At 42.9% G+C, this 27619-nt stretch overlaps 1 protein-coding gene across 1 annotated transcript; it reads right to left on the reverse strand.

Annotated features, from left to right (window-relative positions):
- Positions 1-440: 440 nt before the first annotated feature.
- On the reverse strand, positions 441-26382 carry tbx15.S (T-box 15 S homeolog). The gene is made up of 8 exons (XM_018249004.2): positions 25792-26382; positions 12341-12557; positions 10727-10828; positions 9784-9955; positions 9473-9640; positions 9282-9346; positions 6803-6900; positions 441-5501 (listed from the first exon to the last, which is right to left on the reverse strand). Exons 1-8 carry the CDS (start codon positions 25991-25993, stop codon positions 4720-4722), a joined length of 1806 nt encoding a protein of 601 aa, XP_018104493.2. The 5' UTR covers positions 25994-26382; the 3' UTR covers positions 441-4719.
- Positions 26383-27619: the final 1237 nt, after the last annotated feature.

Below are 27619 nucleotides of genomic sequence, written 5' to 3' on the forward strand. Positions count from 1 at the left end.
CTTGACTGCTCAATTAGACTCATATATATGGGTTACTCTACTGAACTTGAGTTTCTTGACTGCTCAATTAGACTCATATATATGGGTTACTCTACTGAACTTGAGTTTCTTGACTGCTCAATAGGACTCATATATATTGGTTACTCTACTGAACGTGTGTTTCTTGACTATTCGATTGGACACATTTATATTGGTTACTCTACTAAACTTGAGTTTCTTGAATACTCAATTGGACTCGTATATTGTTTACACTACTGAAATTGTTATTCTTAACTACTGAAATAGACTCATGTATATTGGTTACTCTACTGAAATTTTCTTTCTTGAATACTCAATTGGACTCATGGATTTTCTCTACTGAACTTGTGTTTCTTGATTCGTGAATAAGCTTGTATGGCAAAAGGAGTGAAATTTCAAATAAAAAAGAAACAAAGCAGCAGAAGGAGCAAGAATATTTATTGGGCACCTGCTTGTGCTTGGCACTTATAAACAGAGTGCAGAGCAGAAATATTTATACATAATATGTATATTTAATAGCTGATTGCTGAGCTCCAGGGTCTGGAACCCTCTCTATGCACTTAAATACACTTATCTACAACACATCCAAACACAAATAGCTTTTTACCATCATTTGCATTTTCACACAATTTCAATTATTTTTCATGTTATTCATAAGAGCAGGAGCTGCTTGTCAGGGCCTGCAATTGAGATTAGATTGGCTGGGGTCCCCACTAAGAGCTCGGAGAGTCAGATAAGTGTAATTGGGATCAGAATAACGAGATACTGCTGTTTTTAATGAAGCGGCGCAACTGAAGGAAAAGCGATGAGCTAACGATGAAACTATTCCATGAAATTAATCGCACGGCTGATATCGATGCTCTTTCCACTGAGTCACAAGACTGAACGGCCTGGTCCGTGGAACCATCTGCTCTTGGCTGTGGTGGCTCAATGCTTCAGGCACAATATTAACAGAATCCTAATTTTTAGCACTTTTTATTAATCCATAAACAAACAGCATTTTCTTTGATGAGTAGCAAATGCTATCAGTGAACTTATTGCACTATCATACAGTATCGGCCTTTTTTAAAGGGCGTAAGCACCTAGGTGCCGAAAAAGCATATGTCATTCTAAGCAACCTAATGAATTCGCTATTTTTATTGGAAAATATAATTACTATTGAAAGCATTGACTGAGAATTCAACCTGTAAGGACAGACAGACATTGCATCCCACACCATCTAGGAATTATATCTTTTTGCCATAGGGAGACAGATATTATTTGTCCATGTCAACCTATCATGTATTCTACTCAGCTGTTCATCAGTTGGTAGGCACTCTTTATAGTGTACAAAATCATATACCCCAATCTGCTGACATATCAGACATTCTTCTTGAGATCGTCTTGATGGCTACACAGTGATTCTCATTCTCTAGTAAAGGGTCCATTGGCCCCCAGTTTTCCCAAGATCTCCATAGACTTCTTTGTATAACATCATTTTTATGAATCCCCTCAAACGTAGGGGAAATTAGCCTACACCTTGGAAAATCTTGGGCAGCATTGTAGGTCAATGGAATGAATGTCTAGAGGTAAGTCCCAGGATAATGAGAACAAGTGGTATGGGGTCGGTATCCTTGCAGCAAGGGAAATGAATTAGCCAGACATACTTGACTAGAATTGAGTGAAAAGGGCCACTAGAAGTAAAAGGGGCTATGAAGGAAGTTGATAGGAGAAGGTCAGTAGCAACAACTAAATGTCTCTTGTACAGCAGCCACAGTGGCATCATAACATTGTATGACTCAACTGCAGTCTTATGTACCCATCTTCTGTTTCAGATTTCTACCACTGGTGAGTGATGTTTTGTGAGTATGGACATTCTATGTATTGTGGAGTTCAAATATTCCTCTAGATGGTTCTATTGTCCTCTTCACGAGCCTTAGATGCTTTTAGAAAAGGTACAAGAGTCAAACAGAAAGATGTCCCACAATTGGACTGAGCTTGTAAAGACTCCAACATGTCCCGACTCACAACCTGAGCAACCAGGACAATGTACCAAATACCCAATGAAAAGAGACATAAATTACTAGAATGATACAGTATCTGTTCCTCTAGTGGTTAGATCTAAAAACGAATCGAAATCAATATTCTAACAGAAAATTACACGCTGTTTTCAGTTAATAAAATCTTTTCAGATTAAAGTATCCCTTTAGGCATCCAATGAGATTGCAGGTTTCTGCCAATTTAAAATGACGGACGTTGGACTGCTGCAGGACACTACTGCCTGGTAGTCCACTACTGCCTTTGGGTCCTGAAGCATTTGATCCTGGTTAAGTGTTCTAAGCACCAAGCAATAAAGTTGGGATCACTCCGTTTGCTGCACGTTTTTTCAGTTGGTTTGGTATTGGTATTTTGTTATGTGTATACTGATATGGGCTAACATCTGACTGGTTATCAGTTCTATAAAAACAAAATCATATCTATTTATACAAAACATCATGTTTGCTCTTGTGTAGAGTCTTAAAAGATATTTCCTGTCCAACCAGCACTCTCCTTTGTCTTCCTTTATTTGAATATTTCCCCCATATACACTCAGATCATAACTAGATTACACAGCTATCAAAAGCATTTTAACCAGGGTCAGACTGGGCCACCGGGACACCGGGAAAAAAACAGATGGGCCCCCGGCTCTAGTGGGCCCCGCCGGCCCAGATCCGCAACCTGGATTTCTTCCCGGCTTCTGTCTCAGAGCCCCACTTCCGGACCATGAGGGCTACTGACTCAGGGCCTCAATTCCGACAACCTCGCCACCCCTTGTGTGCACAAGTGTGCATGTAAATCAGCGCACGTAGTTTTTTGCTGCAACCAAACAGTGCATACACTGACGTGCATGCGCAAGTGCACAAACGGAGAGGAGGGGGAGAGGGGAGGGTTACCGGACGGGAGGCCCTGAGGCAGCAGCCCTCAGGGTCCGCAGGGGGCCCAGAGACAGAAGCCATGGTGTCACTGATTGTAACAGTCACCCTGCTATAGTTCCAGGGGTAACCAGGGCACAATTAAGCACTCAAATCTCCCCCTAACTGGGCTCCCTTAGCTCATAACAAGGTAACAGATACATAGAAACATTGGGGTAACAGTCACCCTGCTATAGTTCCAGGGGTACCCAGGGCACAAATAAGCACAAACCCCAAATTTCCCCCCGACTGGCCTTCAGGTTAGGCCCCCTTAGTTTATAACAAGGTAACAGATATATTGAAACATTGGGGTAACAGTCACCCTGCTATAGTTCCAGGGGTACCCAGGGCACAAATAAGCACAAACCCCGAATCTCCCCCTAACTGGCCTTCAGGCTGGGCCCCCTTAGCTCATAACAAGGTTACAGACATATAGAAACATTTGGGGCTATAGTTCCAGTGCTACCCAGGGCTCTAATGTGCTTTCCAGAATGGTTGATTTGGGGGGTTACACTTTAAGAAATTGAGAAGACATAGAAGACATAGATGGGGGGGAATATATTCCTTTAGGAATAGAAGACTATATGTTTCTAAATATCTAAGGCACAGATACCGATTGAGGGAGAACATTGTTGCATTGTGGCTAAGGCACCAATAGTGATAGCATAATGCAAAATTACTAAGGCACAGTTGGAACCTTAATCCCTGAATGGATAAAACAAACAAAGACTAAGTGGTTAAGGCACAGATAAACATAGTAGAGCAGGAAATGGCTAAGGTTGTTGGTTCACTTTCCTGAAAACCTAGGACTCAGATAGATATGGGAGAACACGTTGCTAAATGGCAAGGCCAGTGCTCCATGAACTCACCCAGTAGGAGGACGAGGGAAGATATAGTTCTACAACAGCTGGAGGAATACCTGTGTGCCACTGTGTATGATTTTAGTATTACACTACTACACTGATACCCAACCCAAGTGCAGCCTCTCACTGCATCTGCAGGATTTCTATGCATCTCAGCTCTGCAGAAAGGGCCTCCCCTGTGCTTTTAATGGTGCTACAATGTGTGTCATGCATGAAACCTGTCCAAACATTTACTATGCACCTTTGCTTCAGTTCATTGGAGCAGTTCATAGAAGTTGATGCATCATCCCTCACTGACCCATGTTGTCTAATCTCTACCCCACCTTCCCCAGCAGATGTCCATCTGTGAGGAGTCACAAGGCCGGCACAACTGTAAAACCATGAAAACTCCAAAAAGAGGTTTTGTTCCGAGAAGTATCTTTAGTGGATGCAGTGGATGCAGCTGTGCCTGTAAATCCAATAATGATCCACGCAGCGCACTTCTACTGACCATTAGCGACCCAACAGTGATGCCAACGTATGTGGGTCTTGTAGCATTCCCACTGGAGGGATGTTCATCTTAGTGGGTTCAATTCAGTGGAGGGCCCATTAATCAGACAGATGATGGAATCTAGGGGAAGCGTTAGAGCAATGTAATGTTATGGGTGAATAAATAAGCCCCAGAGGCAGTACATCAAACCACCAGTGTTAAAGGATAAATGTCAGGTGATTATGTGACATATTGACTAGAACAAGTGCTGACGTTGAGACCAATGACCGGTCTAAGTGGTAAATATTCTGAGCAGTGCAATCCAGGTCTACAATACCATATTTTATTATCCAGGAGAAAAGTCAAGACTTCCCTGCTTGGAGCTTTCAAACTGTTGTGTTCATGAAGGCACTTTGTTTCCCATGTTACATGACCCCATTCAGACCATATGCACAGACATTTGTGATGATGAGCCTGGGACTGATCCATACTGTCTGCTGTCACAGGCATTTGCTGCCTGTTGATTGGCTGAAGGGCTGCCAATCATGTGCATTGCATCCATCCCTGTAGAAAGGTACTGCCTGTCCCCAAATGGAACATTAGATGGAGAGGAGCAGAGTAAAGTGCCTTGAGGTGCTGTCAGTTTCTCTGGGCTTGCTGCCAAGCGGGGAGAGGGCGGGAAATTGTATCCATAGAGATTGTAGGGATTGTGAAGAGAAAAGGCATTGTAGGAGCCCTGCTGCATATGGCCGCCCCCAAACATGTGTGAAGATGATGAGCCGGAGGAGGGGTTTCCTGCTTGCATCACATACTGAAACTGTGAAGTTGGATATGACCCCAGCTGGCCACTGTATGTATCCATCTTGCTGTTGCTGGGCAAGGAAGATGGCGTTGGCATCCCAGAGATCAATGACGAAGTCCTCTGTTGCATATAGGTCTCCGGAGCTTGGGGCCCAGAGGAGTTTCCACTCTGAAGCCGGTTATATCCATTGTCACTGAGGCCTGCGTAGCTCTGCAGTGCTGCCATGTTGCTCCGGGCACAAGCTGGATACTCAGAAAGATTGAGGTTGCAGAGCTGATTCTCCCGGCAGCCAACATTGAAAGAGTTAGGGGTTAGGTGGAAGGAGGGCGGGGAGCATGAGGGGGACAGAAGGTGGGAGGAAGCTGAAGGTGATGGTGTCCCAGTGCTGGAGGTTGTAGGAGATGTCCCAGTGCTTCCTCCTGGAAAAGTAAGACAATAGCAAATGATAGAGCAATAGGAATATTTGATGTTTAAAATGTCATGTAAAATGTCAGTAGGTTCTAGAAACCAAGTTACCCATCCCATTGCCTTCCTGCTAAATTAGCTCCTCCTGAAGAACGCCTGTCAGTCTAAAGGTCATGACACTCTGCAGTCCAGCTCTGCCCTAGAGGAACTCAGAAGAACTAAACTCCCCTTGCTGCTCTGACTCACTTACTATTCTCATGAGATCTAAAGAAATCAAAGCCAATATTCCTTGGGGGGAAGTAGAATGAAACAGATTTCTTGTTTCTTGGAAAGCTCTTAATATATTGGTATTTTCTACAAGAATCTTCCCTAGGCCTGGCCAATAGTGTTAAAGATCAATGTATCCTACGCTCATGCCCTGCTGTGCCATGGGGCTGTGCATGGTCTAGATCAGTGGTCCCCAACCAGTAGCTGTGAGCAACATGTTGCCCCTTAGATGTTGCTCCCAGTGACCTCAAATCAGGTGCTTATTTTTGAATCCCTGGCTAGAAGGCAATTTTGATTGTATAAAAACCAGATGTACTGCCAATCAGAGCCTCCTGTAGGCTACCAGTCCATGTAGAGGCTACCAAATAGCCAAGCACGGCTCTTTTTGGCATCCCCATAGACTTTTTCATGCTTGTGTTGCTCTTCAAGTCTTTTTACATTTAAATGTGGCTCAAAAGTAAAAAAGGTAGGGGACCCCTGGTCTAGATACTCGTGGCCATATGGTGTATATTGGCATAATTTCTACTTATGCCAAATCTGTATTTCTCACAATTATGTGGCGTGTAGCCTTCAGCCAGGGTATCTGTTCCACTAGTCGTTGGTTACTGTAAGCAGTTGCTCTGGCTTCAATCCCATTGGAGATATATATATATATATATATACACATGCATATACTCCTGATATCCAATTTTGAAGCATTTGGCTATGATTGTGGATGGGGGCCTGTATGTAATGTGATGGGAGAACAAAGCTTCTGGTTTTGGGAAGCTGAACTGAATCTGAAACCAAACGCATTGCTCTGATGGGATAAATGTGCCGCTAGTTCCTGCCTATCAGTACTCCAGGTACTTGAACTATTCAGTGTGTGAGTTTCCATAAATCCCTTCTCACCACCTCTCCGCCTTATATTTTCTATGGTTTTTATTTTAACTTTAACTAAAACCAGTGGATTAGAAGCTCAGCTGTTCCAGAGATGAAAGAGGAGTAAAAACCCAAACAAATGTAATTCTCCTGTATCTGGAACTTGTTTGGGGGGTGGGTAGCTCACCTTGCTGCTTTTGCATGGTTGTAAAATCTTCAAAGGTAAGGGTACGGACCGGTGGCCTCCAGAACGCATACGTCTCCATGATGGCCTCCAGGCCGGTCCTAAAGGCAAGAGAGACATGAGGCAAATGGAAAACAGGCAAAGTCTACTAAACACTTAAAACTGGCCAGTGGGAAGTTCCCCCTTTCAAGCTGGGAAAAAATGGGATCCCCCCCCCCGTGTAGGTCTGACATTAGGTAGGACTGGTTCGATATGGACAATCCTGTCTAACTACAGTTGAACATGCAGCATATTTCTTATAGGATGTAAAAATGGTTCAACTAAAAGGGTTATTACACTATCCATGCTCTAGGCCAGTGATCCCCAACCAGTAGCTCGTGAGCAACATGTTGCTCTCCAACCCCTTGGATGTTGCTCTCAGGGTCTTCAAAGCAGGTGCTTATTTTCGGATTCCAGGCTTGAAAGCAAGTTTTATTTGCATAAAAACTAAGTATAGTGCCAGGTAGAGCCTCTTCTAGGCTGTCAGTCCACATCAGGGCTACCAAATGGCCAATCACAGCCCTTATTTGGCACGCCAAGGGACTTTTTCATGCTTGTGTTGCTCCCCAACTGTTTTTACATTTGAATGTGGCTCACGGGTAAAAAAGGTTGGGGACCCCTGCTCTAGGCCATAAGGGGCCCTAGGGGCCCAAATAAGATGGTTTTGTATGTTTGTTAGGTCAAGTAGCCTATAGCGCCCACAGGGGAACAGAGGAACTAACATGAAGCCCCATAAACCAGCCAATCCCAGAGTTCATATTATTCTGCTTCTATATAATTATGGCCCTTTTATTATAGGCCCATTATAGACTGTACCAGGGGGCCAAAGAAGAAAGCCCCCCCCCCACTGGGGTTATACACAAATATAAATAACATACCAGGACTCCCAGGGAAAAGCTCACTGTTCACTCTGTACATTTGGATTTGTTTTGTACATTTATTGGGAATGAGAAATGTGATGTATCTTTTCATCTATTCCCCTTGTCTCAGCGCTGCACATTTTTAATATCGAGCAATAAATCAAATTCCTCTATTGTATGTAAAATGGAACAAGATGTTGTGCATTTCTGGATAATGGAACCCACATGGGTTGCCGTTTGGTCCGCACCAGCCGTGTCACCAGCCTGGGGGGATCAAGGGGCAGTCACCCCAATGTTAGGCTCACACAATTCCAGCAGGTATCACTTCACGTAGAATCCTGTCTGCCCCATAGAACCGACTATGTTGCTAAAAGGGAAATAGTCACCCCAAATGTAGCATTTCTGTGATTAAATGTGTTTTGTGTAGAAAACCCGAATAATAGCTCAATCTGCGAGTCCTTCCTATTTATTTGCTTCTACCCTATCCCAGGCTGATCACTATTAGAGGCAGATTCTGCTCTCCGGATAGTGAAAGGGTTAAAGACAATATGGGGCATTTCACTTGTTTTTACAAGGCAGCACCCAGCGCTGATAGCATGGAAGTGTCACCCTATAAAGTTCCCAAAATAAATATTCAGTCTGCTCCTTTAGTCTGGGGCTGAAAAGCAAAGTCATTACCTGATCCCACTGATATCTGAGTATCACTTATGTATGATAAGGATAATGTACCCCCTACTGCAAATTATAAGGATATTAAAAGTCACTGAGGGGTTGTTTTGTGGCCATATAAAGGCACAAGGCTGCAGACTGAGTTACACAGGGAACTCTGAGTATCACTCATGTATTATAAGGAATATTGTACCCCCTACTGTAAATGATAAGGATATTAGAAGTCACTGAGGGGCTCTGTGACCATATAAAGGCACAAGGCTGCAGGCTGAGTTATACAGGTAACTCTGAGTATCACTCATGTATTATAAGGGATAATGTACCCCCTACTGTAAATTATAAGGATATTAGAAGTCAATCAGTAATATAGGTGAGTGATGTTTGTGTTTATTTAGATTTATGGATTTTGTATAGTTATGGTACTTTGTGTTTCCTACAATACACAATCTAGGGGTATGTTATATATAAACATAGTGTTTATATCTGTTGATCTGTGACATCAGAAAGAGACGAGTAAAAGGATAAATGTAACTGGATATTGACATTATACTGTGTGTGCAGAAAAGCAAAATGAATTTGCAGAATGCCAGTTGTTCCATGCGACACGCTCATCTTGGTGGGAATTATGGGAAGAACACTAAAAATGTCTGACTTTGCACATCACTGACAGGTGATGCCAATTTAGGAAAGAGATGGAACTCTCCCCACACATTCTATCCAGTAATTACGTCAGCACATAAATCAATTATGTAATGTATGGTAACAAGACAGAATTTGATAATTTCACATAATTCTGCATGACAGAAATTCACAGATTTTTCTCAGCATGTGCTTAACCCAAATCTTAACCCTAACCCTAATTGTGCTGAGCCCCCAGAATTCCCTGTTGTTAGAGGATGGGACTTGGCACATACCGGTTCCTCCCAGAGTCTCGGAATCCTTTGGCAAACGGGTTCCTGTCAATCTTCAGCCGAGTAATCTGAAAGAGCAAGGGAGTCTGTATGAAATCTCTGCACAACTGGAAGTCATTAATGTATGAATTCATTTGTTGCACTTGAATTTCTAATGGGGGGAGCAGATTTTGAAATGTGAGTTCTGCTCTCACCTGCTGGTTCTGATAGGCGGTCACTGTGGTGAATACGGTTTCGGGGAAGCTGAACATCTTGACTCCCTCTCCGGTTGGGATGGGCTTTGTGGAGGACAAGTCGCTGCTGAAGTCCTTGCGAATGACGTGGACTCGTGGCTGATACTTGTGCATAGAGTGCAAGATAATCTGGAACCCAATGTGCATCCCATTACTATATACACATAAAATTACCTATTTACACCCACACAGTGTGCCACGTGGACATTCAGTCTTTCCAGTAAAAAAAATAAAAAATATATATATATATATACAGTCTGAGTTACACTCACATGGCCCTGGTCATCCAGCTCATTGTTGGTGAGTTTCAGTTTATCAAAACTGACCACCTGCCTCATCCAAGTGTCCCCAGAAGCCAGAGAATCCGGATGGACATAGACACGGGGTAGCACCGGGGAGTCAGCATTTCCAGCAACCATCCATTTGGAGCTATGGTAGACGTACCTGGAGTGGGAGAGCAGGAGGTCTTGTGATCGGGACCCTCCAATCAAATGCAGAAGAACACAGGTGCAGATAAGGGGTCAATAATAGGAATTGTACCTCGGTAACAATCCAAGTGCAGGGATCTACTGTATCTCAGCCAGGGATTATGGCTTGCTATGCAGTCTAGAACTAACACACAGTGGTTGTGACATCAAGAAGAACCCATGTACAGAGATTGTGTGATTGAGGAACAATGTAAAGGGAACTATGAACAGATATTCTGTCAGAAGAATGAAATTCCAGAGATTGACGGTGAAATACCAGTTTTGTGACCTAGGACTCACTTTGTGTCATTGAGACCCCCATACACTGGCTCTGTATTAACAGGAATCAATGTACAGGGACTGTGTCTGCAACAACCCATGTACAGGGGCCTTTGTACAGGAATTCTGACAATAAAAACTCATGGACACAGATTCTGTCAGAAAAATAAAATTCCAGAGACTAAAGGTGAAATACCAGTTGTGTATCCTAGAACTCACTTTACGAGACCCCATATACTGGCACCGTAATAATAGGAACCCATGTACAGGGACTGTGTCTGTAACAACCCATATACAGGGGCCTTTGTACAAGAATCCTTACAATAAAAACCAATGGACACAGATTGCCAGAAGAGTTGGGTAACCTAGAACTCACATATACAGATTGTGTTACAGGGAACCCATGCAGAGTGTGATCTATTTAAATCCTAGCTATTGACGGATATCCAGTAAATTTTCCTGTACTTACCTGTATCTCTTGTTGTCCACAGGAACGATGTCCATTGCAATGTAATATTGTTGGTGGGGATCAAGGCCTGAGATCTTCACCCTCATGGCTGGGAACATTCTCCTACAAGAAAAGATCTGATTTAGACAATTGTCAAAGGATTTGGAAGAGGCTCATCTAGAAACTAGAATCTAGAAAACAATGGAGGGGAGCAATAAGGAAACTTTTTATTCTGCTAAGAAATCTTTGAGAGTAATGAACACAAGTATTGGTAAGGGCACAATTGTTGAAAACTGCATACCTTCCAACATTCCAAAAATGGGCAAAAAGATTTGACGTTATTAACTTGGCGGAATTATACTGACAATGTCCACACTCACCAATTCCCATGACAATTTTTATGAAAGTCCGAACACATTTCTGGGAGTTTTAGGGCCATGTTTAATGTGTTATATCAGTTTTCCTAATGAAGGTGAACTTGCCCTTTAAGCTGTGGATCTCAGTTTCCCCAAGAGACATGCTTACCTTATTAGTTACAATTGTATCTCACTGCAGAGGCTGAGTATTCTGGGCTCTCTACCAAAAGCCTCTTATTTTATTCAGTTTCAGAAACTCGTATTAGTCACAATTGTATCTCAGTGCAGGGGCTGAGTATTCTGGCCTCTCTGCCAAAAGCCTCTTATTTAATTAAGTTTCGGAAAAGCTTATTAGTTACAATTGTATCTCAGTGCAAGTGCTGAGTGTTCTGGACTCTCTGCCAAAAAGTATGTTATTCATCTTTTTCTGACATCAGTGGAGGAGATACAAGAGAAACTCTGGAGTTTTTAATTAAAAACCAGGACTGTGAACTGAACTGACTTTCCAGCAGAAAAGGGCACAGTTGGAGGTACGAAATTGTAAAAATATTGTAATTAAGACAATTTCACAGAAGGTATATCATAGTTTTATGGATTTGTTGTAATGCCACCAATATCACCCCCCCCCCATAATCACCCAGCGCTTCCCTTACAGCCAGGGATTGTGGGTAATATCCCTCCTCACCCCATAATCACACGACACCCAGAATTTCCCTCACAGCCAGGGATTCTGAGTAATGTCCCTCCTCACCCCATAATCACATGGCACCCACAGTTTCCCTCACAGCCAGGGATTCTGGGTAACATCCCACCACACCTCATAATCTGTAGTAAATCACCACATCTTGACTAATTGGGGAGACTTTGCCTGTCATTTTCAGCCAACATATAGCGAATTAGGATTTGGAAACCGGATGGAAATTTGCACAAGAATAAGAATATCCTTATTTTGCACAAGATAATGCCCCCTGCTAATAGTATGTCACTCTACCCATAAGTTGAATATATCTGCATATTTTATGGTAATAAGCAGAGCATTTCGAGATGCACCTCTAGTGTTTTAACCAATGTATAGGAAAAGGAACCTCCACTTTGGGCCACAATTTGATAGGCTCCTTAAGGAACAATGGTGGCACAAATTAACAGCCAAGCTGGTATTGTAATGGTATGGTATGTGGTATGTACTGCCAATAAATAGCCTATATGTAGGTGACTGTCTAATGACATCTGACTCTATGTGGGGGGATAACCCCAATTTGCTAGTGGGGGGACACCTCACCTGCCTGCCTTAGTGATGATCATCTCAGTGCCGATGTCGTGGAACCTTTTCCAGAGGTCAGCGCACTGCAGCTCCACCTGGATCTCTTCCATACAGGACACAGAGAGAGGTTGGGGGTCTGGGACCCTGGAGGGAGCCAAGTCCGGGCATGATTCATAGGAGCAAGAGGTCCGCTCGGCTAGAGCTTCCGTGTCAGAACTGGTGCTGTGCTCAGAATCTGTAGAATGGGGGGGGGGGGGGTAGAGAACATGAACAGGTTAGTGCGGTTAAAGTGAATGTGCTGCTCCTGGGTTCATTTTTGATCATTTTTTTTATTCTAACAGTTTTTAGTTAAAACCCCCTACACCCTACACCCCCAATTAAACAGTTACATACAGATGTGCTAGAGCTAGAACATTATACATGCAGATTGGGTCACTTTGGGGTTTTCCCCACTATAGGGGTGTTACGGTTATTTGACCCTCCTTCTGCTCCCCAGATTCCTGCTCTTGCCCCTCAACTCCCAGTTTTGCCCACTGCACAATGCCTCTGTTTCCACTGTCACTGCATCTCTCTGCCTGCCACCCCATCCTCCCTGGCATATTGGAGTCATTCTGCAACAATAAACCAATAGTCTAAATAAGTATCCCACTATTCCCTTCAGAACAGCAGCAATATCCCAGACCTCAACTCTTCTTTCCTAATCACCCAGGATACATGAGAAAGTTTGTTATAGCACCATTTAAATCACTACGGCAGCATAGGTATTCCCCTGTACTAAGCACAATTCAGCAGGAACAGCCCCCTAAGTTTGCTTGTAGTCTGTACAGAGAGATCCCATAAAACTATGGCAGCATAAATATTCCCTTGTATTGAGCACAATTCAGCAGGAACCGCCCATAAGTTTGCTCATTGTCTGTACAGAGAGATATCATAAAACAATGGCAGCATAAGTATAAATGTGAGACGTGATGAGTGAGTAAGTGCCCCCATCTGATTGAGTTTATATTTGTATCTTTCCCCCCAACTCAAGGTTGTTAACATTTCTGGGAAATTCTCCATTATTTTTTGTTCATTTTTCCATGTAAAAGTTCTGAGTTGTTAGGAACAGCCAGACAATTTCCTGCTTCCACTCAGTGACTCTGCTGCCTGGCAACTTGCTTCGACCACATATTGCAGGTCACACATATTGCAGGTGCTGCTAAGTCATTTCTCCCATCTCTGTCTCTCTATATTGAGATATTTATCAAAATTAAGTATCACCAATGTTGAAAAAACAAGTAAAATACCACCATATACATAAAGTAGTAACATTCAAACTCTTGGGGTTCAAGACTCCTTAAATATCCCACATTGGTCGTGTCCCCCTAGTAATGATTAGCCACATTGTAACATCAGCCGCCTCACCCCTGACATTCTTTCAAGAATCAGCACCAGAGAACAGAAACAGACAGACAGAGACTTTGTGGGTGTAGTTCCCCTTTATATGTTTTATGAAGAGCCCCTTTAAGTTTCTATATCCAGTTATCATAGGATCACATTTCCCATGATGCATCATACAACACTCCAATATTTCCATGGGGTGAGCCAATGATACCCCCCCCCCAAGTTCCATTGAAGGCAGAAACTTGAGAAATACATACAAATATATGAAAATGTAACACTCATAAGCCCTGCCCACTCTGTACATTACAGTTACAGTATAAAGAACCCAACAGGAATTCAGCATCAACCGATGTCAATAAATTGATTAACCTATTCTGTGCCAGAGCTACTTCATATACAGAACTGCCAGCCAACCAGAACAGCTCCACCCAGTGCCCATGCCTGTATTCTTCAGTATATCAGAACAGCTCCATCTAGTGTCAGTTCCTGTGTCCTGCAGTGTATCAGAACAGCTCTATGTAGCTCCAGCTGCCCATGATTATTTGATTATTACAACAATGCCAAGTGTTGCCATTACTGCCATTTCCTTCCCTTGTATCACTGATTATTTGCTCTATTGATAGCTATTGGGGAGTATTTCACAGAATTTCCACCGGTCCCTGACCAAGTGGAGCTTACAGTGCCCTACACACAGTGCCCACTGTTAATTCCACCAGAAGCCAATAACTTCACCCCCCCCACACACACACATGCGCCCGGTGCATATATATATGTCAGTTTCCCCTGTGTGGGTAACACAGATACACATACATAACACAGATACATTTCGGCTAATCTACTGCTATATACACTGTTAGTGCTGGGTGACTTTCTGCAGTTGGTGCTCCCCCAGTGATACTCAGGCCCCTTCTGCACAGAATACTGGGGCATTACAGTAAAGTGTGACCAGAGCAGCTGGGAGGAGCTCCTGATCAATAACAGCAGAATCACTGGATCAAATACTAAATGACCATCAGGATTCCCCCGTGGGTGGAAACACTGATAGCCCTGAATGACGTTGTTCCCTCACTTTAACCTAAAGGACCATGAACAGCTGCAGTGAAGGTATTGCTCCCCCTAGTGGATACTCACAGGCTGCAGTCCCTGGTCTGAGAGTCTCGGTGTTGGCCTGTCTGTCTCACTGGGTGGTCACTAGCTGTCACTTTCTTTCTGCCCAGGCCACAGACTCATCTTAGGGGAAAATATGTCCCCACTGTGTCTAATCATGGATTCAAACTGCCCTAGTTATTCTTTATAGGAACAAACATCAAAAACATGAAAGTCATTTAGAGTAAAGTACATATAATGTGCTGTTTCCCTGCACTGGTACAACTGGTGTGTTTGCTTCAGAAACTCTACTATAGTTTATATAAATAAGTTGCTGTGTAGGCATGGGTGCAGCCATTCAAGCACAGGATACACAGTAGATAACAGATAAGTACTACTATAGTTTATATAAACAAGTTGATGTGTAGCCATGGGGGCAGCCATTCAAGCACAGGATACACAGTAGATAACAGATAAGTACTACTATAGTTTATATAAACAAGCTGCTGTGTAGACATGGGGGCAGCCATTCAAGCACAGAATACACAGTAGATAATAGATAAGTACTACTATAGATTATATAAACAAGCTGCTATGTAGCCATGGGGGCAGCCATTCAAGCACATGATACACAGTAGATAACAGATAAGTACTACTATAGTTTATATAAACAAGCTGTTGTGTAGCCATGGGTGCAGCCATTCAAGCACAGAATACACAGCAAGTAACAGATAAGTACTACTATAGTTTATATAAACAAGCTGCTGTGTAGCCATGCGGGCAGCCATTCAAGCACATGATACACACTAGATAACACATAAGTACTACTATAGTTTATATAAACAAGCTGCTGTGTAGCCATAGGGGCAGCCATTCAAGCTCAGGATACACAGTAGATAACAGATAAGTACTGCTATAGTTTATATAAACAAGCTGCTGTGTAGACATGGGGGCAGCCATTCAAGCACAGGATACAATGTACATAACAGATAAGACACTATAGTTGATATATAACTTATATAGTTGTATATATAAGTTGCTGTGTACTTATCCGTTATCTACTGTGTATCATGTGCTTGAATGGCTGCCCCCATGGCTACACAGCAGCTTGTTTATATAAATGATAGTAGAGTTTCTGAAGCAAACACACCAGTTGTACCAGTTCATTTATATTGTCATTCAGTTGTTGCTGTTACTGTTGCTTTAATCCAGCAGTTTACTACCCAATAATCCTGACCCTCCCTGACTCACAGAACTCTTAGATATTCCCTCAAAACCCATTAAATATCATAAAGAGTGAAAGTGAATGTATAAATTGATCATTTGTAAGTTGTGTGTAACTTTAAAGAGGATGCAGGGAGTTGTAGTTCAGCTGTCGACATGTGCCCGCCAGTATCCAGGGAAGATTCCTTTCTAGGTGGCAGTTTGGCTGCGGTAGCGTCTCATTCCACTATATAAACACTTGTGCCGAGGGGCAGCGTCTGCCCCGAGAATTTTATCCTAGGGAGTCGGGGTATTTGCCCAGCAGTTAGTTTTATGAAATTAGGCAGAATGAGCCAGCACATATATTGGTCATAAAGCCGTCTGGGAATGACATTAATAACCACTTTCTGGGAAGGACTAATGAAACTGTAAAATTTACAGCAAAACCAGAGTATTAATAACCTAAATCTTGTGCAGAATGATATTATCTGTGTATATTGTATTACCCGGCAATATCCGGCTCTCTCGCGTTTGGATTATATATATATATTATATATACCTTTCCATTAACAGCCATCACATAATATTACAAATGCTACAAATAACATGATATTTAGTGGAAAAAGGAACGAACATAAAAATCAATATGCTGCTTGTATTAATTTCTGGTTGCTAGAATGAGAGACCATAACAACCAGCATAACAAGGGCACAGCAGAATCCATGAGAATCAATAAATATCCAATGTCCTTTTGCTTTTTTCTTCCTCATTGGCAAAACAATGTCACTTACTGAAAGCAACATGATCTATATCTGTATCACTGGGTCCCCAGCACCTACTCCTGTACCATATACACTAGGGGGTACATTAGCCTTATAAATAGCATCAAAAATACATGGGGTGTTTTGGAAGGAGATTCCCTCTGCCCCAAGTGGATCCATAAGAGTCCTTTGTCTCCTCAACAAATGGGAAATAAGTCCCTGTTCCCACCCAGGGCCTCCCTGTATTGGGGTGTGTGTAGGTACGGAGCCCTCGCAGAGCCCCCCTGTTGTATCAGTGAGTTTCCTTTTAATTCTGCCACAAATACCCAAACTGCCTGATTGTGGGGTAAATCTGCAGCTTTTCACTGCTCTGATCTTTTCTCTCTAAAAAAATGGTTAATAAGAAAACAACATCTCTAATAATAGCTCCCTCCCACCCCCACCCCTCCCCTCCTGACAGCTGCCGCAGGGGGTCTTCCTGCCAGGGAATTTTGGGATCCTGGAGATATAAATGACACAGAGATTCTGAAGCATCGCAACAGGAGCACCATGTAACATTCAGCCACAAGTGCACACACACACAGACACAGACACACACACTGACACACACACACTAACATACAGATCATTATCCCCAAGGTTTGGGGGTGCAGGAGTATAGAGGGGTCAGTGGGGTTGCTGACTGATGTACAATATCAATATATGTGTGAGATACAGATCCTTATCAGCCAAGGTTTGGGGGTGCAAAGCCAGGAAGGTGCCCCCAAGGCAGGCTAAATCCATGCGCACTGGCCGGTGGGAAGGATCAGACAAGGTCAAGTGAATGTGGGAATGTGCCAAGTGCTTTTCTTGTGTATTACAGCACTGATGCCTGTGTGTCACTATATAGCATGACCTGGTATGAACTGGCACCCACTAGCTACTCTGTAAGGGCACAATATGGGGGGAAAACAGTTTCGCATGCAGCGCATCCAGCTTCATGTGCTTGGCGTGTCTGGTGTTCATGGGTATCATGCTGTTATTGATATGTCTGGCACTGCGCAGGTGTCATGTGCTTAGTACACCTGGAACTTCTTGTGTGTCACTGTACCCCCAATACATCTGCCACTGCCCAGGTATCACTGTGTGCTTGGCATGTCTTCTAATCGTTATAAATACATTACGGTCAAATAATATTTCTCAGCCTTGTGACTTTATATGGTCACAGAACCTCTCAACGACTTCTAATATCCTAATCATTTACAGTAGGGGGTACATTGTCCCTTATAATACATGTGTGATACTCAGAGTTCCCTGTATAACTCAGCCTGCAGCCTTGCGCCTTTATATGGTCACAGAACCCCTCAGTGACGTCTAATATCCTTATCATTTACAGTAGGGGGTACATTTTCCCTTATAATACATGAGTGATATTCAGAGTTCCCTGTATAACTCAGCCTGCAGCCTTGCGCCTTTATATGGTCACAGAACCCCTCAGTGGGAGAGAAAAGAAAGCTTAGCCGAGACAGAGAAAACAAAACCACTAAACCTTATAAAAAGACTAAATGATTGAATTGGGCAGTGACAATATAATTGAAACAAGTAGAACATATACCTGTACATAGAATACAGATAAAACATAGAAATAGAATAATAGAGATTACTGATGGAATGGCAGGTGAAGAGCTGAGGGGCTCCAGCAGGAGAGGGTTGGGGTGTCCTGTTCAGACTGATAATAATATAAAAATATATATTGTAGGATTTTGTTGTTGGGGCAGTAGGGGGAGAAATGGGAGTTATTTTCCCATATCCATAATACACAGTTCTGCTGGACGTGACTCCATCTGCCGCAGTATCTGGGGCTGCACTGCAGGGGATAAAATATCTCCCCACGGGCCCCTGAGCCTGGGAACTGGCCCTCTCCACGCTGGGGGATTAATGGCTGGATTTAGGGGTGTCAGAATGTGAGCCCAAGCGTGAGAAATATTTGTACCTTGTGTATTAGACTGGGCCAGGGAATGTGACACCGACTGACATGGATTGGGTGTGTTATACACACACACCCCTGTGTAATACACACATGCACTAGCAGAACCCCCACACTCTCTATTATCAGGATTTATGGGAGGGAGAGGCCTTGTTCTGGTTCCAGGATCACATGGAAGGGGTCGACAGGTGTGGGGGTGATACACAATAACACATTACACAGTATTACACAGTATCCCAGTGCAACACACAGGTGTGTCCTTATACTGTACAGTTGTGTGTGCGAGGGTGGGACCAGGGCTGTAGCAGCAACTAAAGGGTTCAAACCTGAAAGGCCAGGGCCTGTTTTAATTCTCAGTCCAGACCTGTGAGTGTGTACAACTGTGTATGCTTGTGCATGAGTGAGTACATGTGTGTGAGTGTGAGTACACAAATGTAAGTGAGTGTAAGTACATGTCTGTGCGTAAGTGAGTGTGGGTACACATGTGTGACAGTACACGTGTGTGTCAGAGTGTAAATACACATGTGTGAGTGTGAGCAGGGTTGCCACCTTTTCTAGAAAAAAATACCGGCCTTTCTATATTTTTACCCTTTTTTCCTATTGATAACATTGGCACCAAACATAATTTTTACCAGCCAGACCGGTAAAATACCGGGCAGGTGGCAACCCTAAGTGTGAGTATGTGTGTGTGTGTACATGAGTATGAGTACACATGTGTTAGTGTGAGTACATGTGTGTGAGTGAGTGTGAGTACACATGTGTGAGTGAGTGTGAGTATACATGTGTGAGTGTGAGTGAGTACACATGTGTGAGTGAGTGTGAGTACACATGTGAGTGTAAGTACACATGTGTGAGTGAGTGTGAGTACACATGTGGGTGAGTGTGAGTACACATGTGTGAGTGAGTGAGAGTACACATGTATGAGTGAGTGAGTGAGTGTGAGTAAACATGTGTGAGTGAGTGAGAGTACATGTGTGTGGGTGAGTGAGACTACATGTGTGTGAGTGAGTGTGAGTACACATGTGGGTGAGTGTGAGTACACATGTGTGAGTGAGTGAAAGTACACGTGTATGAGTGAGTGAGTGTGAGTAAACATGTGTGAGTGAGAGTACATGTGTGTGGGTGAGTGTGAGTACATTTTCCTGCAATTTATTATTCAGAAGATGAATTCTGCACCAGAAAAAAATATTTCACCCAAATTCCCAGTTCTAATCACATTTCTCAAGGCTAGAAAGAAATATCAGAGACTTTTCCAGTTGCTGGGCGGGTGTTACACTGGGCAGGCACTACCAGGACACTGAAGGGTTACAGCACAACTTTAAGAGGAAAAACATGTAGAAAGATGTGTGCAGCGGTTCCGGATTGATTGCCCAGATTAAGCAACCTGGGAATCCCATTGGTTGGCAATGGCTGGTTGCTATGGTCCCAATCTGATTTGATTGAGCCAAAAAGAGACACTGACACCAGAAATGACACTATTTTCACCCATTGGACCCCCATCTTCCTCTATAGAGGGGGCTGCCATATTCTAACTGACAGATTGAGAAGTGACAGTCAGGTTTAGGAACAATTTACTACAAAAGCAGCAAAGTATTTGGATGAGGAGTTTTTTAGCATCACTTATGTCAATGTCCCAATGTAACTGATAATGACAAATTGATTTTTGATCACAGACAGACAGAAAGGTACCACAGGATCTCCCAGCGGGCAACAGTCAAATTCCCATCAGTCCATTCTTATTCCCACTATAGTGCTATGTCACACCGATTATATTTAGTGTGAGATTGGTGTGTGTGTGGCCCTTGATGTCAGGTTCTCTGGGGGCCCCAGGGGGCTTAATCCAGTCATGTGACTATAGACAAATAGGCAGTGATTGATATAAAATCACTGGCAATATTATGTTTTCCCTAGAACTCCAAATACATTGTGGCTGTGGGACCCCACTGGATGAGTGAGATCAGACCCAACCAGCACATTGATACTGAGTGCAAATTGTAAGTGAATAGAGACAATGGACTTATTTGAATCCCATTAAAAGGCCCACAACTTTGATTCTAATTTCTAATTGGGGTTTGGCTTGTAAAGAGAAATAGAGAGAGAGACAGAAATAGAGAGACAAACACAAATAGAGAGAGAAAGAAACACAGAGAGAGAGAAACAGAGAGAGAGAGAGAAACACACAGAAATAGAGACAGAAATAGAGAGAGAGAGACACTGAGAAATAGAGACAGAAAGAAAGAGAGAGAGACAGAGAGAGAGCGAGAGAGAGAGACTGTCATACAGAAATAGAGAGAGCGAAATAGAAAAAGATGAGAGAGAGAGAGAGAGAGAGAGAGAGAGAGAGAGAGAGAGAGCATAGCAGAGGAAATGATAGAAATATAGTTTTAGAGTCAATTTTAGACAATTAGAGACAAGTCGCAGGAAATGAAGCAGATCGTTAGACATCGGCCTCGGTCACACAAACCACTAGACAAAAACGAATCGCCTTTCGGTGTCCCATTTATTCCTCCACTGACACTCTGTGCCCGCCCCTGCGGCTCCGATCCTGATAAATCGGAATGGCTTCTGCTGCCCCGACCCGCTAACAAAATGCCACGTCTGTGCCAAGTTATTGTCAGTCAATTCAGCGCCCCCACAAATCGATCCCATTGCCCCAAACTATGTGACTGAGACCGATTCACTGAGTGACCCCAACAGTTCCTTGTACTGGGGGAGGGGCAATAACGGATCCGAAATGTGGGTTTTCAGGCATTTGTACAACTACAAATATTCCCAATACAAAGTGTACTGCATTTATTATTGTTGTTGTTATTATTATTATTATTATTATTATAATCCAGTACCGAATCCGTCAATTAACTCTGAGCTTTATTTATTGCACTTAAAACTCAGTTGTTTCTAATAAACACAGTGACTGGGGCGGAATGATGGAATCGGAACCGAAGCGGATCAGTGGTCCGTTTTATTTCATATCTGCTTTGGACCCGCTCCCTCCCTAATCGTTTTCAATTTATTTGCATTACATTCGCTTTATTTTCGCCTTATTTCTTTGTCTGGTGGGTTTGTTACTCCTCACTGGGATTGTTACTAACTTGTATTCGTACTCACTGGGATTGTTACTCACTTGGATTCGTACTCACTGTAGTTATTACTCACTGGGGTTGTTGCTGGGTTGTTACTCGCTGAGATTCTTACTCCTCACTGGGGTTGTTACTCACTGGGATTCTTACTCTTCATTTGGATTCTTACTGACTGACTGGGGTTGTTACTGGGATTATTAATCGCTGGGATTGTTACTTGGATTGTTACTAACTGGGATTCTTACACACTTGGATTCGTACTCACTGGGGTTGTTGCTCACTGGATTGTTATTCCTAACTGTCATTGTTACTCACCCGGGTTCTTACTCCGCACTTGAATTCTTACTCACAGGAGTTGTTACTGGGATTATTAATCGCTTTGATTGATACTCACTGGGATTGTTTCACACTGTGTATGCTACTCACTGGTATTTATACTCACTGGGGTTGTTACTCACTGGGGTTGTTGCTCACTGGATTGTTACTCCTAACTGTGATTGTTACTCCTAACTGTGATTGTTACTCACTCGGATTCTTACTCAGCATTTGGATTCTTACTCACTGGAGTTGTTACTGGGATTATTAGTCGCTTTGATTGATACTCACTGGGATTGTTTCACACTGTGTATGCTAGTCATTGGTATTTATACTCACTGGGTTTGTTACTCACTGGGGTTGTTACTCGCTGGGATTGTTACTCACTGAGCTACATTATAGAACTTTCATGGTTTCCCTTTGCAGTATTCCCAGGAGAAACTCTTTGTTATTTTTCCTAAATAGACACAATGTAAACACCCCCACCCCCATTCTGCTCCCGTTATTCCCAGTCTGTCATTTCATCCACTAAATTACAGGAACCTTCTATTACATTGTCTGTTATTTACCCCAGACGCCCGGATTATTACAAATCTCATATACTCACCCCCGACCTCAAATCCACATTATTTTATAGAGTTGATCATTCGCTTTATTCAACCTGCCCCTGCCTCATTCTGCCCCATGTTCATATCACACAGCTGAGCATATACTGGGCACAATAGCTGCCAACTCCCTGCCATCCACTCACTCCTTATATTCACTGGATATGTTACATTAATTGTATATCTTATATTTATAATTCTTATGTTTGTCTTATATTCACTGGATATGCTACATTAATTGTATATCTCATATTATATTTCTTATATTTATCTTATATTCACAGGATATGTTACATTAACTGTATATCTCCTATTATATTTCTTATATTTATCTTATATTCACTGGATATGTTTCATTAACTGTATATCATATTATATTTGTTATATTTATCTTATATTTACTGGATATGTTACATTAATTGTATATCTCATATTATATTTCTTATCTTTGTCTTATATTCACTGAATATCACTGGTTATCTTCATTTTTGTCTTATTCACTGTACAGCTATTATATTATATATTTTTATATTTTCTGTATATCTCATATTAAATTAATTGTATACTATATTCACGGTATGCCTATTATAATCACTATATGGCTCATATTATATTTACTGTCTGTATAGCTATTACATTATACTGACTGTATATACCATTGTATTCCCTGTATATCTCTTATATTCACTATATTCTGCAGGTATTACACACAGTTTTTGGGAAGATTATATAGCTATAAGAATATAATATATATATATCTCAATCTTGAGAAAGGCTCTAGATAGGAGCCGAAACGTCGATTTTTTATGCCACTAACTTAATAAATATTAATTTTAACTAAAAGAAGACCTTGGAGTGCGCTGCTACTTTCTTGTATATATATATATATATATATATATATATATATATATATATATATATATATATATATATATTTCAGGGGCAGACTGAGTCCATCGGCAGGACAGGGAGTATATATACTATATACTATATTATACACAGACAGACAATGAATATTATCGGGTTGTGCATTTGGAAGTTGGTTTCGGAAATACAATTCCGCTAATGTTACTGAGCTGGAAAATCGAGTTGATTTGCGCAGATGAAAAACTACGCCGTGTCCTTCATATGGTTTCAATCCCCTTATCACACATAAATTATCCTTATATTATATAATTTATATAATTTTATATAAATATATAGCTGTAAAACTTTTTCATTCGTATGGACTGAATGAAAAATAACACACACATTACACATATATATTCTGTATCATTGGCAGGGACTTTATCTCCCCCTTATGTGACACAGATCAATATATAAATATACAAAATATATATATATATATATATATATATATATATATATATATATATATATATATATATATATATATATATATATATATATACACTGAGCCCTAGCAATGGAACTTAACCCCCCCCAACATTAGACAGATATAAATATAATTATATACATTGTGTTCTTCCAAATCACTGAATCTCCCCCAAATATTACACAGATATAAAGACACAGGTGTCCGAATAAACTAATAAATCGTGTCTTTCCCAGGAACCGAATCCCCTCGGATATTAATACAGTATATATAATGTGCCTTTCCAAGGGACGGAATCCCCCGATATTACATAAACACTAAATCAAATATACACTGTGCTCTTCCTAACGATGTGACTTAAACCCCAAACAGATAGAAATATATGTAATATATAAGCACTGGGCCCGAAATATTAAATATGTATAGATTTACACTGGGACCTTCATAGGGCCTGACTCCCAGGCATTATATATATATATATTTATACAGTATATACACTGTGACCTTTCCAGCAGCTGAATGTTTCCCGAATATATCAAATGTATATTTATACACACAGCTGTAATTCCCCAAATATACAAATATACAGGCCGTGCCATTTCTAGAGACTAATTATTAGCGATACAGATATTTATAGTTGCTAATGGGGAGTCATGTCCCTTATATTATATATAAATATACACACGCCTCCTGCCTAGGGAATTAATTTTCTTTCAGTATAAATGATATTTATTGTGTCCTTTATATGGTCTGATAGAGAAATGTATATACTGTATCCTTCATAATAACGAATAGAAATGCAAAAATAATTCGGCTATTTCCTAGGGACTTTATCCCCCAAATATGACAGTTCCACTAACATGCATCACAGAGTCACCCCTGGGCCCAAATCTTCCCAAATATCAGAACCAGAGTGATTTATACACTTTCTATGGATACTCCTAAATATATTGCACAAATACACACAGATACACACACTCACTCGTACACACAGTTACACATTGTTACACACACACATTGTGGATTATCTCAAATGTCTCACACTCACTCACATTCCCAGTGGCAGAAGCGACACCCGACCCGCCGAGGATAATGAAAGGCAAATGTGATGTGGGGGCATCGAGTGTGTAAATGTGTCTGTGACAAGTAGTACACACTCATTGCTATACATGTACTGACACACTCACTCCCACCCACGCTGTGCCCGTGCCAGTCCAGGGACAGAAAACTCGGGTGATTCTTATCCCAGCAGCCAGTGACTTTATTGCGCGTGTAACACGATAAATCAGTGAGTGTGTGACCCAGAGGTACCGGTACTGGATCTGCTGGGAAACAAACAAGCGAGTGTCCCACCGCCAGTGATTCTGTAGGAGAATCGGGGAGAGCGAATCAGTCGAGTCTTGGGGCCTGAAAGTGGGGCACAGGGGCACCCCCACAATTACCCAGGTTACTGGTGGAACATCTTGTCGCCATGGGACAAGCGACACATCCCATCCAACTGGCCTGGGGGTCTCCCTTCCTCAACTGTCAGTCTGGGGGTACAAGTCACACTCACCCTGCTGCTGCTGCCATGAAGCTCCTTTCACACACCCTTTTGCCACGGGCACTTCTATCCCTCACCCTGGTGTCCAGAAGCGAATCTCACACACTTGTAGCCAGGGGCACTTCTAACACACTTGTAGCCACAGGCGAGTCCTAGAGGACAGGGGGAGGCACAGAGAATTCGCTACTCACCAGGGTTGAGGTCCAGGCAGGGCCCCGAGTCGTCTCCTTCCTCCAGGTCCCCGTGAGGGCTGAGACTTTCCATAGACAAATCCAAACCTTTCTCGTCCCACTCGCGGAGCTTCCTCTTCTTGTTGGCCCCTATGAGCGCCTCTACAGAGAAGGCATGGGCCCTGGAGCTGAGGGTGACTGCGGATCTCCTCCTGTCACTCATGGTCCTCTGAGCTCTGAGCCAAAGTGCTGGAGGAGCGCTACATGGGGGCAGAGGGCCGGGGGGCTGCCGGGACCCTAGCGGAGCCGCAGATAGATCCTGTAGCCGGACTGTCTCCCTGGGATTGATCCGGACTGGGGCAAAGTTTCCTTCACTTGCGAGTGGCGCAGACACGGGGAGTGAGCGTGGCCCCCCCAGCAGCCCAATAGGGGGGGGAGCTCAGACACACTCAGTCCTATGGGGGAGGGAGGGGACGAGATCAGCCCAACAGTTTATGCGCCGGGTCCGTTTTTGGACAAACCATTAACCCTTTCGCGGGACAAAAGGGGCTCGTGGAAAGAGCAGGGGGAATGAAAGCTGCGCTCCGACCCCTGCCCGGGGCTCATTCTCTGTAGGACGGAGGGTGTCACTCGTAATCGGACGCGAAGCAAAAACCACCCACTTCAAGCAGTCCCCCCCCCACTGCCTTATTTGTGCCCCCCTAGGGCAGGAGGTGGCACCATCCACTGCATTATAGGAAGGGTAAATATGAGTCAATCTACCCCTGCTGCCCCCCTTATACACGGGCCCACCTCCCTCCTTTCCCCACACTCACCCACTCACCTATTCACCCACATCCACTCACCCACACTCATCCACTCAACCACACTCACCCACATCCACTCACCCACATCCACTCACCCACACTCATCCACTCAACCACACTCACCCACATCCACTCACCCACTCACCTATTCATCCACATCCACTCACCCACACTCATCCACTCAACCACACTCACCCACACTCATCCACTCACCTATTCACCCACTCACAAACACATTCACTAACCCACTCTCATCCACTCACCGACACCCACATCCACACTCACATATTCACCCACACTCATCCACTCACATATTCACCCACTCACCCACACTCACCCACCTTCCCACACTCATCCAGTGACCCAGACTCACCCACTCACCTATTCACCCACTCTCCCACACACTCATACAAACACACTCACCCACACTTTCTTTCTAGACAATTTAATTGCATTTTGGACTTAACCCTGTCTGTGCCGGCTGCACATCAGACACACACATTTATTCTGGAAACGCTCAGAACCAACTAGTCTATTGTATTATTTGATATTTCCTCTTCATTTCCCAAACCCTGGGCAGAGAACCGCCGACACTGTCTGAAACAGGGGAACAATTCCACCTTAATAACCGCAGGGAGAATCCACTGGAACCTTCTACCTCTTAACCCCCCTGGCCGCACGGTACTTACCGACCCAGTGAGTGGGCAGAAGAACTATTTCAGCTCAGAGGATGAAATTAAATAAATATAAATATCCCCCCTTTGTGCGCCTGGGGGGCTTTGGAGGTCTCTGCTTTAATAAAATAATATATACACACTTATAATAAAAGGGGGGGGTTTCACAGGATCCGATTTATATAATATTTTCCGATTAAAAGATCAGGCGTTCTGGGGCCTCTTTGCAAGGAACAGGGAGGGGAAGGTTCTTGAGTTGGTGCCCCAGGCCTTGGCACCAGCAGCACATGGAACAGGTTTAATGGAACTGTAACCAGGGGACGAGTAGGAAGGGACAGAAGAGTAACAAAGTAACACTAAACAGTGTCT

Source organism: Xenopus laevis, chromosome 2S (assembly GCF_017654675.1).
Source record: "Xenopus laevis strain J_2021 chromosome 2S, Xenopus_laevis_v10.1, whole genome shotgun sequence".
Classification (NCBI taxonomy): domain Eukaryota; kingdom Metazoa; phylum Chordata; class Amphibia; order Anura; family Pipidae; genus Xenopus; species Xenopus laevis.

Coding starts and splice junctions, on each gene's coding strand:
- tbx15.S (XM_018249004.2), bottom strand. CDS start 25,993: ATGAGTGACAGGAGGAGATCCGCAGTCACCCTCAGCTCCAGGGCCCAT. Junction 9,347..9,472: donor CCGCCTATCAGAACCAGCAG/GTGAGAGCAGAA, acceptor TTGCTCTTTCAG/ATTACTCGGCTGAAGATTGA. Junction 6,901..9,281: donor CGAGACTCTGGGAGGAACCG/GTATGTGCCAAG, acceptor TCTTGCCTTTAG/GACCGGCCTGGAGGCCATCA.